General features: G+C 43.9%; 1 protein-coding gene across 1 annotated transcript in view; it reads left to right on the plus strand.

Moving 5' to 3' along the window:
* Window positions 1-1,521: 1,521 nt before the first annotated feature.
* Window positions 1,522-21,022, plus strand: part of LOC137544453 (triggering receptor expressed on myeloid cells 2-like) — a 31,573-nt gene continuing 12,072 nt past the window's right edge. Inside the window, exons 1-3 of the mRNA XM_068265526.1 lie at window positions 1,522-1,636; window positions 6,483-6,879; window positions 9,419-9,538. Coding sequence (XP_068121627.1) covers window positions 1,600-1,636; window positions 6,483-6,879; window positions 9,419-9,538 — 554 coding nt within the window. The 5' untranslated portion in view covers window positions 1,522-1,599. The remainder of the gene's footprint in view (window positions 1,637-6,482; window positions 6,880-9,418; window positions 9,539-21,022) is intronic.

The raw sequence follows: 21,022 nt of genomic DNA on the forward strand, positions 1-21,022 counted from the left end.
TGGGGGCCACTAGACACTAGGAAACTGTATAGGGGAGAGAGGACCACTAGACACCATGGAACTGTATAGGGGAGGGAGGAGGACCACTAGACACCAGGAAACTTTATAAGGGAGGAAGGTGGCCAGTAGAGACATTGAGGTTGGCCCGCGACTGGGCCCCATTGTTCAGTTTTGGCCCACTTTGTATTTGAGATTGACACCCCTGATTTAAAGCAGCGTGAAAGCCTTAAAGTCTATATTCCAATAGGTGTAAAGAATCTTCACAGTAACCAATTATTCTGAACTTCCGTCACATGTACAGTAGGGTTAGAATCACACAGCTGTTGGTGTGATCTGGTGTGGATGTTGTGTCCCACTGAAAAAAAATGTGGTGATAGATATCTGCATGTGTGTGCATTGTGTATTTGTGTGGACAAGGGTTTGGTTTAGTTAACATGCCTGTGCCAACCCTCTCAGCTGGCTGGTGTATCGTTTGCTGTTCTCAATGCTGGAAAATCTAAGTGCACTGTGAGGCTGAGAGCTGACCACCATAGTGGGGCATGCCATTTTACAGGATATTAATATACTAAAAGGTACCCCTCAACTTGGTAATTTGGGAAATACAATGTGCTGTCAAAACCAGGTATAAGTGTTAAAGAGAATCTGTATTCATAAAATGAAGTATAAACAAACATTCCTGCCTGTTTGGGGTCATCTCCTACCCCCTCTGTAATATTTTTGCTGCTCTCTGCTGCAATAAAGAGGGTAAAAAAACTGTTTTATAAACTGTTTTGTAAACAGAAAAGATGGCCACCAAAACAGGAAGTACATCAGCAGAGCAGTGAACTCAGTTAATACACAGTGAGTACACAGAGAATTCAGTGAGTTACACGTTGAATTCAGTCTCCAGAGGTTATGTGCAAGTTTTGAAAGAGCTCTGTGTCAATAAAGCATGACAAGCTGTGTCTTGGCTCTGCACTTGTGTCAGCCTGACAAACAGGTTCCTCCTCAGCCAGCTATTCTTTGTTCAGTTTATCAGTCTGTGTTTATCAACCTCACAGATAGCAGACAAGCTGACAGTGAGAGCAGGGACATTGTCTGTGAGGAATAGTCATCACAGGAGCACTGGAGGGGCTTGGAAGGAGTTAACTTGTTCACATTACTGAAGAGTTGGCACTTGGCAGCCTTCCAGACACAGCCGACAAATCCGACAGGTGAAAGATAAGTTAATTTATTACAGAGATGGTGCAAGTAGAAAGTGCTGCAGTAAGCCAGAGCACAATGAAACAGCCTTAGGAACTTGTAGGATAGGAGAAATACTGCTAACATTTTTGTTACAGAGTCTCTTTAAGCTTTAGTTCTATGCCAGACTTGTCACTGGAGTAAAAAGGAAGCATTTTTAGCTCTTTCCCAATAAATCATATTATACCACAATGACATAACTCCTGCACACACAGCATGGTCTTCTCAGTGACATCAGTACTATATTTAGTCTAGTTCAGCACATTTCTCAATCAGCAGCCCAGATGTTGTCTAGTTCCTCCATGTAACTTCACTTTTTAAGAGATATCACAAAGAGAGGATCTTGCGGGTTTGTTTGCTGTGCCAGATTATTCCAAAATGGATCTTAGCCTCTGCTTCACCTTATTCATAATAGGTAAGATGCTACCTTTATTATGCTCAATCTAATGCTCAGTATCTGTGACTAAAACATCTATGGCTGCCTACAGGCATCAGAGTATGGTTGTCCCTGTCAAGCAGAAACCACTGATTCTACCACTGAGCCAACTCCCTTACATTCTGCAAGGTGACTCACAATAAACATAGCTGGCACCCCCCAAAAAGATCCGATTTATGAATTTAGATGGAATAGTAGTGCTAGTTGATCGTGATGAGTCATTTTTGTTTCATAAATATTGGCGAAATTTTCACAATTACGATTCTGATCGTAATTACAACTTTGTGAGTAATCTTGGTCTTGCGATATTTTGTGTAATTGTCGTAGAAATGTGTTGACGTCTACAAGGCATTAGAAGACAACTTTTCTTCCCAGCTTTAAAGTTCCCTATGTATACCTGAAATTATATACTAGAAGATACCTCTTTTTGGCTGCTTTATGGGCGATTACTTCTAAATGGAAATTGGCTGATCTATCCATTGCAATGGTTACAGACCAAATGAACACGATTAAACTCACTGCCCAGTTGTTTTATGCTTCTATAGATAATTTGGATACATTTAATTCCATCTGGGATGCTTGGTCAACATATTGTGATCAAGTGTGCTCTACTTTTGGCTCATAGTTCAATTCAGCTCTGGGAAGCTTCATGATTGTGCACTTTTCTAGGTCCATTATATGCAACCTTTGTTAACTAAGTGTGTATTTGCAACCTGTGTCTCCCTGCCACCTGGATCTTTTTTGATTTGCACTGATATCCATGATGCGACTACTGTTTAACTTGTATTGTTTTTACTTTTGGTTTGAATTTTCGTATAAGAGAAGCCACATTTTTGCACAAATGCATTGAAATCTATAAGGGATATGAAAACTAATTTTCACATATGAGAAAACACATTTTTGCATAAATGCATGCACGTCTATGCACAAGAGAGAGTTATACGCATTAGGAATGTAGTGTAACCCTGAGTGAAGCTTCCGTAGGTATAATAAAACTGCTGCATAGCTAAGAAAGACTTCAGAGTGCAGAAAACAAATAAAAAGATTAAAAAAAATAGATTTGTCTGTATAAGAGCAGCGTAAATCTGTAAAATCTGTGAGCAGCTGTTTTCATTTACGTAAAAAAGTCAAAAATTTTAACTTCAATGTTTAACCTTTCATGGACCGACACAGTACAAATCTACATCCAGCAGGTGGTGCTGACTGGACGTAGACTCTAAGTCGCATTGACCGTGCGTCCCTGCCGTTACCGCCGCTCTGTCTCCGCTGCAATTTGCTCACCCTGCCGTCTCTACGACGGCAGAGCTCTGTGAGCAGGTCAGGAGCCGTTTTTTCGTTGGCTCCTGGCCCTGTCATCACTGTAAGCCAACCCCATTGGCTTACGATGATTGACAGAGTCAGGAGCCAATGAAAGCGTCTCCTGACCGGTGGACAGTGCTCTGCTGTCATAGAGACAAGACAAGACAAATAACATTTATATCGCGCTTTTCTCCTGGCGGACTCAAAGCGCCAGAGCAGCAGCCACTAGGGCGCGCTCTATAGGCAGTAGCAGTGTTAGGGAGACTTGCCTAAGGTCTCCTGCTGAATAGGTGCTGGCATACTGAACAGGCAGAGCCGAGATTCAAACCCTGATCTCCTGCGCCAGAGGCAGAGCCTTTAACCATTACACCACCCAGCCACCTTACACCATCCAGACGGCAGAGAGAGGAGCCTGCGGTGGGGACAGAATGTCGTGACCGGCAGGAGTGGCAGATTTTAGCGGCCATTCGTCAGGAAGCTGCATTTTACTGTACCAGCAGCCTCTGGTCCTTAACCACTTAAAGAGAACCTGTACTGAGTAAAATATTTAAAATAAACACATGAGGTAAATTCAAATGAACATTGCATAGTTACCTTGCCATCATCAGTTCCTCTCAGAAGCTCACCATTTTCTTCTGATAATAATCCCTTCCAGTTCTGACAATATTTTGTCAGATCTGATATATATCAGTTGCTGTCAGTAAAATATCAGTTGCTGTCAGTTATAGCTGAGAGGAAAACTGATGTACCAGCTAATGTCCATGTTTCCCTATGGCTCAAGTGGGCGATGTTACAGTTTAACTGTGTGTTGACCAGAAAGCTGTTATGTGTAATGGCCATTTTCAAAATGGAGGACGGAAAATTCCCTTGATCACAGTGAACAAATAGGATGCGGGACAGGAGAAAGACACTGAGGAGCAGACTACATGGAAGGTAAGTATGACTTGTGTATGCTTATTTTGACTTTTAATTTTCAGTTCAGGTTTTCTTTAAGCCCTCGGTCGTTTTCATTTTATGCATCCGAGCAATGTTCACCTCCCATTCATTAGCCTATAACTTTATCACTACTTATCACAATGAACTGATCTATATCTTGTTTTTTCCGCCACCAATTAGGCTTTCTTTGGGGGGTACATTTTGCTAAGAGCTACCTCACTGTAAATGCATTTTAACAGTAAGAATAAGAAAAAAACTGAAAAAATTCATTATTTCTCAGTTTTCGGCCATTATAGTTTTAAAATAATACATGCCTTCATAATTAAAACCCCCGTATTGTATTTGCCCATTTGTCCCGGTTATTTCACCATTTAAATTATGTCCCTATCACATTGTATGGCGACGAAATTTTATGTGGAAATAAAAGAACATTTTTTCCGTTTTGCATCCATTACTGTTTACAAGCTTATTAAAAAAAATTGAAATATTTCATCTTTACATAGATATTTAAAAAGTTTACACCCTTAGGTAAATATTTATGTGTTGTTGTTTTTTTATTGTAATGGGTTTTTTTTTTATTATTATTAAACATTTTTTTGAGAGGGTGGGATGTAAATAGTATTTGATTTGGGGAAATATATGTGTATTTTAATTTTTTTTAACTTTTAGATGTAGTTTTACTTTTTGGCCCCAAAATGGCAACCTTGAGTACATGACGTCACTCTAAGCGTAACATGTACGCTTAGAGGGACATAGGAGTCAGAAAAAATGAAGCTTCCGAGATAAGCTGTCGCTTTTTCTGCGGGGGAGAGGAATCAGTGATCGGGCACCATGGCCAGATTCATTGATTCCTGGGCTACGTCAAGGAGGACAAAGTGGTTAAGGGGGCAGAGGCTGCTGGTACCAAAGTGGTTAACTTTTAAAATAAGAACCCTATTTTTGGATTAGGGCTATGGATATAATTGTTTATCTCATCATTTTAAATTAACTTCAGCTGTGCTTTAAGGATAAAGTATAGTAAAAATCTGTTGTTACGTTTGGATTTTTATAAGGTTTAAGTGCAAGTGCAAGTACAATTTTTTTTTATCATTATTATTATTATTATTGAATAGCATGAGGAAGGGATAACATCTCCATAATGTTTTATTATTGTCTGAGATTCTGTTCATATTATACTTGTCAGAAAGGCAGACATCAAACCAACAAGCATTGATTCCGGTGATACCTTTAATGACAAATCAGCTGTTTTCGGCACGCGGCTCTGAGAGCCGAGCGCCGAAACTAGATGCCCCATAGCAGCAATGCTATGCTGCGCGGGGCATGTATCGGTAATTCGGGGCTCTGGCGACTGCCAGACCCCGAATTACATCTCCCTCCGAGTTGCGACAACTCGGAGGGGGAATAGTATTTAACGCCGCATCGGAGTTTAGCGGCAAATATTATATATAATATACACCCCTTTAATGACTAACTGTACATGGTTTATTGCAAGCTTTCGAAACATTAAGTTTCTTCTTCAGGCATTATGCAGAACTGTATCAGAACCGTACAGTTCTCTGCTGCATGCTTGTTCAGGGTCTATGGCTATACATATTAAAGGCAGAGGATCATCAGGATAGCCAGGCAACTGGTATTGCTTAAAAGGAAATAAATATGGCAGCCTCCATATCCCTCTAACTTCAGTTGTCCTTTAAGGATACAGACAAGAGTAACAATCTGACATTTTTACCTCTTCTTGCTCTAAAATGAAAAAGCGTTATTTTGGTATAGTTGCACTTTAAGGCTAGTTTAACAGCTAGGTTAAAGGTGAAGGAAAGGTGCTTGTACAGTTTCTAATTCATTTAGGCCAGAGTACTTCTAAGGTCACATTCACAGTTAGGCATTGTGGTGCAGTGCAATGACCACTCTGTATGAGGCTTACAGCACTGGAATGCAACACTTATGTGACCTTCATATTGCAGCAGGATGGTTGCTGCAGCGTAACGCACATACGGCTAAACGCATGCATTAACAGTAAAAGTGAAGGCATGGTTTTCATTGACTGTATGCTTCCCTGTACCAAACGCAATGCGCAGAAGTGCCGCTGCCACGATCCATTGCGTTGTGTTCCTGCTGTCACAGGGAACACAACTCAACAGCCACTGTGAATGTGGCCTAAAGTGTGTACGTTAAATTTAACTGGACGTTTTAAGTAAGCCAAAAGATACCTCACTACTTATAATGTAATAATTCAAATGAATGGAGGGATAATCCACATCCTGAGGTTCTTTCTCCGTTCATTTAAACTGAAAGAGCTTTATACTGCATGCGGAGACTAGGTAAGTGCTCAGACCAAGAAGCACCTGACTTAAATGGCTGCACTTACCCATTCTCACCCAATGAAGTAAACTGCAGAAGCCATTTCACTTAGTGATGAACTATGAAACATCTCCTAGAATATATTCCATAAAATTACTACAGACATTCAGCTGAATTTGGCTTACTTCCATATAGAAGTGGTTGGGAGTAATAAGTATGGAACTTGTTTCTCTTTTATTCATTGCAACAATGTTATAATGAACACTCTATATCATTCTGTTCTCTTTTCCAGGTTTACCAGTCCTGTGTCTAGCAGAGAATATCACAGTGTATTCGGGACAAATAGGGGAAACACTGGCCATTGTCTGTCCATACCAAAGGCATACCTCCCGCTGGAGAAGGAAGTCATGGTGCAAAGAGGATGATGTTGGATTTTGCCAGAATGTGGTCCGTGCCCATCGCATACCACTGCTTGGTTGGAAAACAAAAAGCAATACAGCAATTTCTGATAAAACTTCTCAAGGATTGGTCTTAATCAACATTACCAATATTCAAGAAGATGATGCTGGTGTATACCAATGCCGGACTGACGTGTATGGTGGTGACATTGACACTATACAGAGGATCAGAATACAAGTGCTAGAAGATAACCAATCAGAGATGGAAAAAATCCAATATAGTATTTCTGGGTAAGAAACCACTCAGGTAACTGGGCCATTAAATGTACATAACATTAATTTCCATTCAGTCATCTTAAATAATACTGGGCATTTATCAGGAAGAAGATAAAGGGGACCTGTCAAAGTGTACTATTGCTTGAAATGGGATGGGCACTGTATTTGATGTACAGTATATGCTTTAAAGCCTACATTTTTTTTTACCTTAAATTAAAGTTACAGAACTGGCTATGTCATGTATGTAGCTTTGTAACATAGCTACAACAACTTCCAAATTTCATAGTTCTCAGGATATCAGCTTTTTTCTAATGCCAAATATGTGATCCCACAAATTAAAAAAAATGTTTTTTTTTTTCATTTTGATGCAACAAAACATATTTTAAAAGGTGAGTCAACATGTATTTTTTTTCTAAAACTGTTTTTTCAGTGTATTTTGATTATAGAGACTCCAAATGTGTCTATTGCCATTTTGGCATTCTTGGATGTCATGGGAAAAAATGATATTTTTTTTCGCACCATACTTCATTCATAGCAAGGCAAAAAGTACAATTCCATTGAATGTGCAGGAATGTTTCAGATTTTGCATAATTTCAATAGATTTACATTGAAAGAATAGCAAACTGCTGTAATGCTGTTCAGACTCCCAAATTTTAGTGAAATGATAATTTAAATTGCGGCTATAAACCTAAATTTGAGTGCCGTTTATAGCCACTATTAACATGGGCTCCTATGGGGGCACTCAAATATCCCCGGCACCCAATATTTATATTTTGCGGAGTTGGGGGGTTAGGCATGTGTTAGGGTTGGGGTTGGTTAGGGTTGGGAATTGGTGTGGGGGTGGTCAGTGAGGGTTAGTTTTTGTGGGTGGGGGGGTTAGGGTTAGACATCAGTGGGCAGGTGTAATATCCGAGGCAGCTGCGGCGAACAGCACCGCCGCCGCAGCTGCCTCCATGCGGCCATCCGTCCGTTCGGCGTGCAGGAGGACGGAACGTACTCCCGTGCAGGGGGCTGCCATAGCGCGCGGGCGCGCACATAGACGGGAGCTTTATGTGAGGAGGAAACCCGTCAGCTGACCTGCTGGTCGGCTGACGTCAGGGGAGACCCACGGTGCCCAGGATTGGCTGATGAGAGGGGGGCATGCCAGTGAGGTCTCCTCTGCTTCATAAGCCTCCGGGCTGCATTGCTAATTTGTCTGTTGTCGTGAATACTTGCGTGTGAGCGCGCAGACCTTAGTTAGTTCCCTGGTGTTGATGCCACGGATTTCACACCAAGTTAGGAATTATATTCTTGTTATTGTTGTTGTGTGTAGACTAGATCCAGGGTGTTGATACCAATGATTTCACACCCAAGCTAGGATATTTCTATTGTATTAATCTCCTGTGTACGACTCTGGCTAGCACTCTGACTTTGAATCTGTCTTCTGATCTTGTACTTCTGCCCATCTGTCTACCTGTTGCTGAACCTCTGCCTGATTACCGATTACTCTCTTGCCTCACGATTCTATACCGATACGTACCTTCCTGTTGCTGAACCTCTGCCTGATTACCGATTACTCTCTTGCCTCACGATTCTATACCGATACGTACCTTCCTGTTGCTGAACCTGAACCTCTGCCTGATTACTGATTACTCTCTTGTCTCACGATTTTGTATTTACTTACCTCTCTGTTGCTGAACATTGCCTGCCTGACCTTTCTACTCACCAGTAGGCCCTCGCTAACTGGTGAGGTACTGGTTACACCAGCTCCTCTGGTGGAACCGTTTTGTTAAGCTGTAGTACATCCCCAATTACCTGCTCTAATAGGGCATCTGTCATTATAGCTGTATTGTCTCTCCTTGCTGCTGTTCAGTCTGGGTCTCCCGCCCCACGGGTGTTCTCGTGCCTGCAGTACTGTCTGAATTACCCACTCCCTGGGAGATTCAGCCTCTTTGTTATTGTACTCTCCAGCCTGCTGGAACTTGTACGCTAGTGCACGTTAATGTACTGATAGTACCTCACCAGCCCCTCTGGTGAGGTCTGGTCAAACTATTAAAGTTACTGTTGCACCCAAACACTTACACTTTACTAGGCTTGTATTATTGGTGATTCTGCAGATCACTAATAATCAGGTATACGTCTGTATTATTGGTGATACTGCAGATCATCAATAATCGGATACTCTCTGTGTGCTGACACCAACCATTACAGCAGGATATGTTAGGATTAGGCATTGGTAGGGGGAGGGCTAATGTGAGAATAGGGTTAAGTTTAAAAATAGTCAAATATTAATAAAATTTACCAAAATTTTACTGTTAGAATTACCAATGCCCAATAGTATTATATCAGTAATTTTACCGATATTAAACTAGTGGATATTTCTAGTGCCCAAATTTCAGCGGCTCCCATTTTGCATGTGTACAAAATTTGACTTTCTTTACACTCTTCAGAAGTACATGATGAGGCCTGCCACTAAACCAGCATTATCTGCCAACATGGATCACACTGGCTGGAGCCCATAAGGAACAAAGAAGTTGTGTCACAATTATATGTGTTTATTCTCTGTATTTTGTAGATCACATTCTAACTCGAGTCTCTTTTGGATGTTGGTGATTCTTGGAGGCAGCCTTCTGACGTGTAAGGTACTAGTGATGGGACTGATCTACAGCTGGTGGAAGAACCAAGAATCAAAAATGTAAGAATACTGACAACCTATATCATGTCTGCTACATCCCAATAGTCTGAATTGTGTCCAGTATAAAGAACCTGAAACACAAGGCTTGAGTAGAGCAGGCATCTCATACTTTCATATTGTCAACCTACTTCATAGGCTACTTTCCAGATCATTCTTATTAACATTTTTAAAGAAATGCATATTTCATATTATTAATACAGTTAGTATAAAATTAAAAGACAATAAAAAGTGATTGCGCAACATCTTCACAAAAACTGCAGAACTTTTTGGAAGAAATAATAAAATGTAAAAGGTATAACTTACACACATTCATCAAGAATCCGGTTCCTTTTTATCCGTCATTTACATTTCCAGATAGCTTTAGAACTATAGATTCAAATCTATATCTGGTTCTATAAGCTATCAACAACGCCTGAACTGATGGTTAAACTGAGGTAGCTGACCCTCAGAGAGTACCCAAGTCACATTAACTGTGTACAATCATCATTTTGTCTTTCACTGCTTCATTACCAAAAGCACTAAAAACATATACTTAACATACTGTAGATATAAATTCATAGCGTACCAAGCGAGTTTTATGTTTTAACATCTTATTTAACCCCAAAGTATTTAGGATTTTCATAGCAATTACACTTTTTTTTTATCTTTATCTTGGGTGAGGGGGCTTCAGAATAGTGCCTAAGAATAAAAGATATTGGCACTTTAGTGTCAGGTGTCAGTGTTGCCTATGAATAACAGGGAAAGAAAAGTACGTGTACTGTATTAAGAGGAGGGTTAAGGTTAAGGCATACAGGCTTCAATTCATCAAACGGCATAGAAGGGTTTTTCGAATGTTCAGTCATTTACCAAACAGGTGAATATGAAATTGGCACTCACTAAAGTTAACGAATGTACATATTCAATGTTTGGTTTCATTGCGGTAATGGATCTGTAAGTGTGTGCTTAAAGTATGTGAAAGTGTGTGCTTAAAGGTGGGCATGTTTGCACTCTATTTTCTTAGCAAAATATCTCTAGCAGAGAGTTGTCCTTATTCCTGTCATTTGCCTTTTGTGGCCAAAAGGGAGCCATTTGAGCCAGTCTTATATGAGCTAAGCTTTATGAAGAGACGAAGTCCGTACAAAAGGTTAGACCACGTGGCTTGCTTGACAAATACAATGATATTGAAATCATCTGCAAATTTAGATTATCTAGATCAATTATGTTATCACTATAACAAGAAATAGGGGCACATTTAGAAGCTTCCTGTCAAAGAAGTGCAGCTGGTCCTCCTGGCCTTAGAAAACATCTTTCAGTGCTGCACTTCCTATAACTTAAAATCATTCTGGATATAGATGGCAGCATTCCGTTTTGCATCATCAGCACGAGTGCCAGAGAAACAAACAAAACCATACTTACCGATGGCAAGCCAGCAGGACCTGATGCATTTTAGCAAATGTGGCAGTGATGCAGAAAAATCTTTGTGAATTCCCCCCCCAAAAAAGGGTAAACTTCAAATGCAGAATTTTTACGAGGAGATAGCAGATATCAAAACTCTGTTGATGAACTGAAGCCTAAGTGTCCTAATGGTTAATAGTATAAAGCAAAAAAGTATTTTAATAATTAGCTTTCATTACAGCATACAATTAATCACTATTAATATTTGCTCTGCAGGATAGTTGTGAAGGATAGCGGAATAGCCGCCGCGTGCTCTGACGGCGTGGCGGCTGTTTCCGCGTCTAGTCCGGCGGTTTACGCGCGGCGACATGTGTCTGATCTGGTTCAGCCTTCCTGTGCACATAGGCTGAGGAATACACACGCGCGCGCACGGAGAGGCAAAAGCTTTATGGGAAGCAGAGAGGGATCAGCTGACTCCCTTGGTCAGCTGATCCTAGGATGTATGCGGATTGGCTGGAAGGGACTGGGCGGCGCTGATCAGAGCTGCACTATATAACCACTCGTCCCTCAGTCTCAAGTTGTCTGCCGTTGCAAATGCTTAATGTGTTAGCACACAGACCTCAGTCAGATCCTACAGTGTGTTGGAACCAGGACGGACCTGGGAAATCACACTGAGCTAGATTTCTCTCGCTTGTCATGCTATGTTATGCTATAGACTAGTTCCAGGGTGTTGTGACTACGGACCTCACACCCAAGCTTAGGAAACTGTCTCAATGCTATGTTATGCTATAGACTAGTTCCGGGGTGTCGTGACTACGGACCTCACACCCAAGCTTAGGAAACTGTCTCAATGCTATGTTATGTTATAGACTAGTTCCGGGGTGTTGTGAATACAGACCTCACACCCAAGACTAGGGAACTGTATCAGTGTGATGTATGCTAGTTCCAGGGTGCTGTAACTACAATCTTCACACCCAGGACTAGCACTGTGTATCTATACTACTTTAGCCCGCCACTAGGGTGTAGAGAGCCAGGATCTCTCATCCAGTAGGGCAAGTTAGTTCATTTAGCAGCAGGGCTTCCTGCAACCTAGCCCAGGCCCCTCTCCTAGGGAGCCGTTGGGCTTATAGGGATTCACCCACAATCCGGGGTGAATTCCCTTCATCTTCCAACCTCCAGTTCCTCTGGTGGTTCTCGCTCAAAGTGTTACTGTTACACCAAACACTCACATATCTATAGGTGTCCAGAGGTTAGCAATATATCTGATTATCTGTGATACTGCAGATCATCAATAATCGGGTATATATCTGCATTCTTGGTGATACTGCAGATCACCAATAATCAGATTCTCTCTGCATGCTGACACCGTTCATTACAGAACGGCAGACCAAAACAATATGGACACACTTGACAGTCGTCTGCTTGCACTCACCACCTCGGTGGAGAATTGCATCAGCGTGCTGGATAGTCATCAGACCCAGATCAATGCCTTGTCTGGGTCTATACAAGCCCTTCAGACGACTGTTAATGCAGTGCGATCCCCTCTTGTTACAGACTTACGCATGCCGGTGCCCGAGAAATTTTCTGGTCATAGATCTGATTTTCGAAACTTTAAAAATCGAGTGTTATCTTACTTTGAGTTGAGATCTAATACTTCAGGTACTGCCGCACAGAGAGTTATCTTCATTAAAACACTGTTGACTGGGGATTCCCAGACCTGGGCATATGGCCTTCAACCAGGGGATGGGGCCCTGACCTCTGTGGAGGAATTCTTTAAAGCGATGGCTATAATTTACGATGATCCAGACTTTGCCTCGACCGCTGAGCGGAAGCTCAAGATGTTGCAGCAAGGCAAAGATTTGGTGGAGACTTATGCAGCGGAGTTCAGGAAGTGGGCGGTGTCAGCTAGATGGGGCTCATTTGCATTGTTAGATTGTTTCTTGTCAGGATTATCAGATGCAGTGTCTAATCTGATGCTGGGATATCCTGAGCCAAAAACTATTGATGAAGCCATTTCTCTAGCGATCAGAGTGGATCGTCGCCTACGGTACCAGAGACAAAGTCGGGGTAGGAGTAGTGTGAGATACGTTACCTATGCTTCTTCTCCACCTACGTCATCCCCTCCTGAACCCATGCAGATTGGACGGTCAAAATTGTCCCGAGTTGAGCAGAGTCGTAGAAAAGCTGAACAGCTCTGCATGTACTGCGCAGAGGAGGGGCATAAAGCTCAGAACTGTCCCAAAAAAGTCGGGAAACGCTGCCGCCTAGGAGTGGTCAGAGGTAACACCCTAGGCGCGCAGAATTTACCTCTTAAAGACGATCGACTGCTCCTCCCATGCACCATTTCATGGGAGGACCAGACAGTTTCTACTGAGGCCTTTGTCGACTCTGGCTTGGCCGCCAATTTTATTGACTATGATTTTGCTAGAAACTTGGGAATACCTATTGTCCCATTAAGTCATAAGGTGTTGGTTACTGCGGTGGATGACTCTCCTCTGCAGAGTAAATACCCTCTGTCCCAGACTCCAGAGTTGGGGGTCACCATAGGGGTTTTACATAAGGAGAGTTTGCAGTTTTTAGGGTTACGGATGGCAACTTCCACCATTATCCTTGGTCTGCCATGGTTATGACTTCACGCCCCTCAGATTGATTGGGTCTCTGGTCAGCTAACGAGCTGGTCTACCCACTGCTCTCATCATTGTTTGGCAAAAGTAACCATGGGTAACACCAGTATTCAGGTGGAAGGATTGCCGGAGCAGTATAAAGATTTTGCTGATGTCTTTTGTCCTAAATCAACAGACAGACTGCCCCCCCCCCCCCATCGTCCCTTTGATTATCCAATTGAATTAAGATCTGGTTGTATGCCCCCTAGGGGTCACATTTATAACTTGTCCGGGCCAGAGAAGTTGGCAATGCAGGAGTACATCAAAGAAAATTTAGCTAAGCGTTTCATTCGCCCCTCCCGGTCACCTGCGGGCGCTGGGTTCCTTTTTGTAAAAAAAAAGATGGAGGCCTCTGTCCCTGCATAGACTATCGGGGTTTGAATAAGATCACTGTGTAAAATCGTTACCCGTTGCCTCTGATTGACGATTTATTCTCCCAGATCACCAATGCTAAAATTTTCTCGAAATTTGACTTAAGGGGTGCATACAACCTAGTGCGCATCAGGGACGGTGACGAGTGGAAGACGGCCTTTAATACACCCGATGGGCATTACGAGTACTTAGTGATGCCCTTCGGGTTGTGTAACGCCCCGGCCGTCTTCCAAGAGCTGATTAACGAAGTCTTCAGACCAATTTTGGGTAAATTTGCATTAGTATATCTCGATGATATACTAGTCTTTTCAGCCACTTTGGCCGAGCATCGGAGACATGTTAAGTATGTGCTGGAAAGACTAAGACAGAATCAATTATATGCCAAACTGGAAAAGTGCATTTTTGAGGTGACCTCTGTGGCATTACTGGGGTATGTAATATCTACCTCGGGCCTCTCTATGGACCCTGATAAAGTCTCTGCGGTACTGGACTGGCCACAGCCTGTAGGTCTGAAGGCCCGCCAGAGATTCCTGGGTTTTGCGAATTACTACAGGAGATTTATTAAGGGGTACTCTACGGTGGTTGCGCCCCTCACCAGTCTCACTAAGAAAGGGGCTGATACGCACCACTGGTCCGAGGAAGCTCTCACGGCTTTTGATACCCTAAAGAAACTGTTCTGTTCTGCCCCTATCCTGAGACATGTCGATGTCACCTTCCCGTTCATAGTAGAGGTTGATGCCTCTGAGGTGGGGGTGGGGGCTGTGCTGTCTCAGCGTTCCGGTTTGTAGAGTAAGCTTCATCCTTGCGCTTACTTCTCCCATAGGTTTTCTCCAGCAGAGAGAAACTACGATATAGGCAACCGTGAACTCCTGGCCATCAAGTTATCCTTTGAGGAATGGCGACATTGGTTAGAGGGTGCAGAACATGTCATTACAGTTTACACAGATCATAAAAACTTGGAGTACATAGAGAATGCTAAGAGACTTAGTCCCCGACAGGCCCGGTGGTCACTGTTCTTTTCCAGATTGGCTGGCTAATCTCTTCATCCAGCACATTTTCCGGATGCATGGCATTCCGGAGAATGTAGTGTCAGATAGCGGAGTCCAATTCGTGTCTAAGTTCTGGAGGGCATTTTGTCATCATATGGGCATGGATCTTTCATTTTCATCAGGCTACCACCCACAGACAAATGGCCAGACCGAGAGGGTCAACCAATCCATGGAGCAGTTTCTCAGGTGCTATGTGGCTGATGCACAAACCGACTGGGTAAAATTTCTGCCTTTCGCGGAGTTTGCGCACAACAACCTGAAAAGTTCTTTCTCTGGATTTTCCCCTTTTCAGGTAGTGTCAGGAAGGTCTCCTAAGTTTGCTCCTTTACCTGTGGTGTCTACTCCTTTCCCAGCATTAGAGGATTGGCAGGTGGCATTAAAACAAATTTGGGCGCTGGTGAAAACAAATTTGGGGAAGGCTTTCAAGTCTCAGAAAAAGCAGGCTGACAAGAGACGCTCTGCTGAATGGGACTTTTCACCAGGAGATTTGGTCTGGGTGTCTACGCGACATCTGGCACTAAAACAACTGTCACCCAAATTAGGGCCTAGGTTTATTGGGACGTTTCCAGTCACCAAAAGAATTAATGCTGTCACTTATACTGTTGATCTTCCTACCAGTATGCGCGGTGTAAGATCATTCCACGTGTCATTGCTCAAGCAGGCAGTACAGGTGGATTCCACTCCCCCCCTCCAGTATTAATTGATGATCAACCCGAGTATGAGGTTGAGAAGATTCTGGACTCTCGGCTGGTGCAAAATTCTGTGCAATATTTGGTACACTGGAAAGGTTATGGTGTGGAGGATAGAACTTGGGTACCAGAATGCCGCATGCACGCAGAGGAATTGAGGAAAGAGTTCCATGACTTACATCCTGGGAAGCTGGGTGGCAAGTGTCCAGAGTCCACTCCTCGGGGGGGGGGGGGCACTATGAAGGGCAGCGGAATAGCCGCCGCGTGCTCTGACGGCGTGGCAGCTGTTTCCGCGTCTAGTCCGGCGGTTTACGCGCGGCGACATGTGTCTGATCTGGTTCAGCCTTCCTGTGCACATAGGCTGAGGAATACACACGCGCGCGGAGAGGCAGATGCTTTATGGGAAGCAGAGAGGGATGGGCTGACTCCCTTGGTCAGCTGATCCTAGGATGTATGCGGATTGGCTGGAAGGGACTGGGCGGCGCTGATCAGCGCTGCACTATATAACCACTCGTCCCTCAGTCTCAAGTTGTCTGCCGTTGCAAATGCTTAATGTGTTAGCACACAGACCTCAGTCAGATCCTACAGTGTGTTGGAACCAGGACGGACCTGGGAAATCACACTGAGCTAGATTTCTCTCGCTTGTCATGCTATGTTATGCTATAGACTAGTTCCAGGGTGTTGTGACTACGGACCTCACACCCAAGCTTAGGAAACTGTCTCAATGCTATGTTATGCTATAGACTAGTTCCAGGGTGTTGTGACTACGGACCTCACACCCAAGCTTAGGAAACTGTCTCAATGCTATGTTATGTTATAGACTAGTTCCGGGGTGTTGTGACTACGGACCTCACACCCAAGACTAGGGAACTGTATCAGTGTGATGTATGCTAGTTCCAGGGTGCTGTAACTACAATCCTTACACCCAGGACTAGCACTGTGTATCTATACTACTTTAGCCCGCCACTAGGGTGTAGAGAGCCAGGATCTCTCATCCAGTAGGGCAAGTTAGTTCATTTAGCAGCAGGGCTTCCTGCAACCTAGCCCAGGCCCCTCTCCTAGGGAGCCGTTGGGCTTATAGGGATTCACCCACAGTCCGGGGTGAATTCCCTTCATCTTCCGACCTCCAGTTCGTCTGGTGGTTCTCGCTCAAAGTGTTACTGTTACACCAAACACTCACATATCTATAGGTGTCCAGAGGTTAGCAACATATCTGATTATCGGTGATACTGCAGATCATCAATAATCGGGTATATATCTGCATTCTTGGTGATACTGCAGATCACCAATAATCAGATTCTCTCTGCGTGCCGACACCGTTCATTACAATAGTAAAATGAAAAGCATAAAAAATAAACATAAATGTGTACTTAATATTAGGCCAAGTACACATTTTATTCAGACCAGTGGTCTAAAGTACAGATGGCCCGAACGGTTCGACCGCGAAATTATTTGCACGAACGTCGAACGAACGCGAACTTTATGGCGGTTCGACCCGCCCCCTATACTACATCATTAGGGTCAACTTTGACCCTATACATCACAGTCAGCAGGCACAGGGTAGCCAATAAAGCTACACTCCCTCTTGGAGCCCCCCCCCCCCCCCCCCCTTATAAAAGGCAGGCAGCATCAGCCTTTTCACTCACTCGTGGGGCTGCAGTAATTAGAGAAGAGAGATCTGCTGTAGACTCAAATAGGGAAAGCTTAGTTAGGCTCTTGTAGGCTTGTTAGTTTGCTCCTTGCTGATTCTTATTGCTAAAAAAGCACCCCTCAACAGCTCTTTTGAGAGCTAATCTTGTTCTTGTGATCTATTTTTTTTGTGTGGCCCACTTGCATTATATACAGCCCTGTCAGTCAGTTGCAGCTGGCCTTTGGCCCCATGGTGGTAATTGCTACTGTGCTACTGCCAGGCCCAGCACATTCAGTGACTACCTGTGTGTGTGACTGGCAGCTGCACATTTGTAATACCCATCACTGCATATACCTCCCTGTTCAGTGTACCCACCTACCTACGTGAGTGCACACAGTGTGATATTTAATACCGCCAGTCACTGTACCTGTTCACGGTACCCAGGCAGCTGCACATTTGTAATACCCATCACTGCATATACCTACCTGTTTAGTGCACCCACCTACGTACGTGAGCACACGCAGTGTCACTGCACCTGTTCACGGTACCTGTGTGTGTGTGTGACAGCTGCACATTGTATTGATACCAGTCACTCACTGCATACCTGTTCACTGCACCTGTGTGACTGCGCATTGTATTAGTCAAGTCAGTGCATACCTTTCACTTCATCCCCCCCAATATGGGCAAAACAGGCAGAGAAAGAGGCAGGCCACTCGGCAGGTCTGTTCGAATTCGTGCTGTTGTGATTTCGTGCGGCCCTGGACCAAAGTACAGTGTTCAGAAGGCGCGTGCCATCAACCCCCAAGAATGTCAGGACGTAGTTGACTATTTAAGACAGAACACCTCATCTTCCTCAGCTTCTGCACGGAAGCGTGACATATCTTCCTCCTCCTGCTCTGATTCTGGCACCCCATTCAACACTCAGTCGGCCGCCACCACCAAAATGCCATCACTACAGGGCTCAGCGGTGTTGAATTTTTTTTATGTGTCTGCCTCAGATGAGAGCAATGCTATCTGTACTCTCTGCCACCAAAAATTGAGCCATGGAAAGACCAAGACCTGCGTAGGGACAACTTCCTTACGAAGGCACATGATGACAAAAGCACAAATGGGATGACCACCTGAGGAAAAGCAGCACACAAAAGCAAAGCCACACACCACAGTGGAAGATACCAGGCTGCAATTATTTCTCAAATAAGGCGATACCCAAACTTTACCGTGATGTTGAAAGGCAAGTGGTGTCATCTCTGGCACACAGCATTGGGTCAAGGGACCACGTGGTCTGCAAAGCACGGTCAGGCATGCCCGAAGACTAAGTCAGTCCCCACATACAGCATCTCTGCCTGCATGCCGTGTGACTGCCTGCCCCAAGACTAACTCGCTTCCCACTCAGCATCTCTGCCTGCAGGCTGCTTGACTGCCTTCTCCACCACCACCAACAGGGTTCAGGACACCAGGCGGATTCCTGAATTTTTAAGGCCGCTATAATAATTTTTCTGGTGCGTGTACATGCCTGCCTAATTTTTCTAGCTGAACTGCAGCTGCAACAACAAAACAAAAAGGCATGTACATGTGTCAATTACCCTTCGTGATCCTTACCTTGCTGCGGTGAAGGGGCTTGCATATCACAATGAAGCAATGACCGACGGCTATTTGAGTGTCTCGGGGGGGGGGGGGCACACCCAAGATAATAAGGTCGTTGTTGGACAGTCACTGTTGTTATATCATTGAGCTACCACAGCCCAATGACCATATGGGCTTGAAAACCGCCATGGCCTGCACTCTCGCCATGGTGCACACCAGTCCAGCATGGCCGTCACTACACAAACAGCTGTTTGCGGTGCGTTACACAGTGAGTTTGGTGTGTCAGTGTGAAGCAGTACTCTAAATACACTCCCTGATTGATGTATACACATGCAAGATGTTTTAAAGCAGTTTAGGCCTCCAATTTAGCATGCAATGTGATTTCTCCCCTTAAAGAGACACTGAAGCGAGAATAATTCTCGCTTCAGAGCTCATAGTTAGCAGGGGCACGTGTGCCCCTGCTAAAAAGCCGCTATCTCGCGGCTAAATGGGGGTCCCTTCACTCCCAACTCCCCCCCCCCCCGCAAAATCAACGACCAAACTGGTCGTAGATTTTGCTGCTCCTAGAGGCAGGGCTAACGGCTGCAGCCCTGCCTCTAGTCGCGTCTATCAGCGGCACATCGCCTCTCCCCCGCCCCTCTCGGCGAAGGAAGACTGAGAGGGGCGGGGGAGAGGTCAAGATACTCGCTGACACACGCACGTCAAATCCAGATATTTCCCCGGGACTTTTGGCATGTATCCCATTCCGCCATGTCCCCCTCCAGGTGTTAGACCCCTTGAAACATCTTTTCCATCACTTTTCTGGCCAGCATAAATGTTTCTAGTTTTCAAAGTTCGCATCCCCATTGAAGTCTATTGTGGTTCACGCGAACCGAACTTTTGCGGAAGTTCGCGTTCGAGGTTCGCGAACTGAAAATCGGAGGTTCGAGCCATCTCTAGTCTAAAGTCTTTGTAACACTAATGCCTGGTACACACGATGCAATTTACCATCAGAAACAGGTCCGATCTGATATTGTTTGTCTGATCAATTTTCCGATCACATCTATACAAAATTGATCAGAGAAACAGAAATCAGATCGGACCTGACAGAAATAATCAATTTGATCGTTAGTCTGACGGAAAGCTGCATTGTGTGTACCAGGCATAACAAAGGCCCGGTGGAAACCACAGGGCTCATGCGATTGTAAATGACAAGATGTTGATAAGATAGGCTCAGCAGATCCAACAAATCTGGACTAGTCTAAAGATTGTCTGTGCTATTATGTGCTATGGTGTGCTATGGTGGTGGCTGGATAGTGTAAAGGAGACCTGGGTTCGAATCTTGGCTCTGAATGTTTAGTAAGCCAGCACCTATTTAGTAGGAGACCTTAGGCAAGTCTCCCTAACACTGCTACTGCCTATAGAGCGCGTCCTAGTGGCTGCAGCTCTGGCGCTTTGAGTCGTCCGCCAGGAGAAAAGCGCAATATAAGTGTTTGTCTCTTCTTTTGCTTAGGCTTCATCATAGTTAGGGTTGCTAAGAAGTAAGTGAGTAGTAATTGTATTGTAGTGATTGCAGTGGTATCATTGGTTGTAGTGTAGTGATTGTAGTTGACTAACATTGATCTAAAGGGACTGAGCGAACAAGATCTGGCATTGGCGCCCCAAGCAGCAGCCATATTTTTCTGTGATGGACTATGTCCAACTTTAAAGCTGGAGAGGAAAACTCCAATGTTGGATACAGGATTGGAAAGGGTTAATGCTTTAAGCATCCTTGACTATATTAATTATACTTTTCTGTACAGCTAATGTTCACAGAATTTACAGTATTTATGTGCAATAATGAAAGCAGGTTGCTAAGTTACACTCCAGGGTCAGCTCCAGGTACATTTTGTTATTTTTATAATTTTTTTGTTGACTGTGAATGTTTCTGTGAATGTTTTTAAGTACTGGTAGTTTTTGTTCTTAAAGGAAATCTGACAGTGGACTGCTATGCCCTTTGCTGACTGCAGCAGTTTGGTGGAGAGCTGTATGATCTCTTAAGCAGGCACTAAAAACATTGGCTTCAATTTACTAAGACCTGTCAGTAAAAATTTCATGTGCAGTAATTTACCTTATGTAGAAAAAAAAATGTTATTGACTGAGAT

Source organism: Hyperolius riggenbachi, chromosome 2 (genome assembly GCF_040937935.1).
Source record: "Hyperolius riggenbachi isolate aHypRig1 chromosome 2, aHypRig1.pri, whole genome shotgun sequence".
NCBI lineage: Eukaryota > Metazoa > Chordata > Amphibia > Anura > Hyperoliidae > Hyperolius > Hyperolius riggenbachi.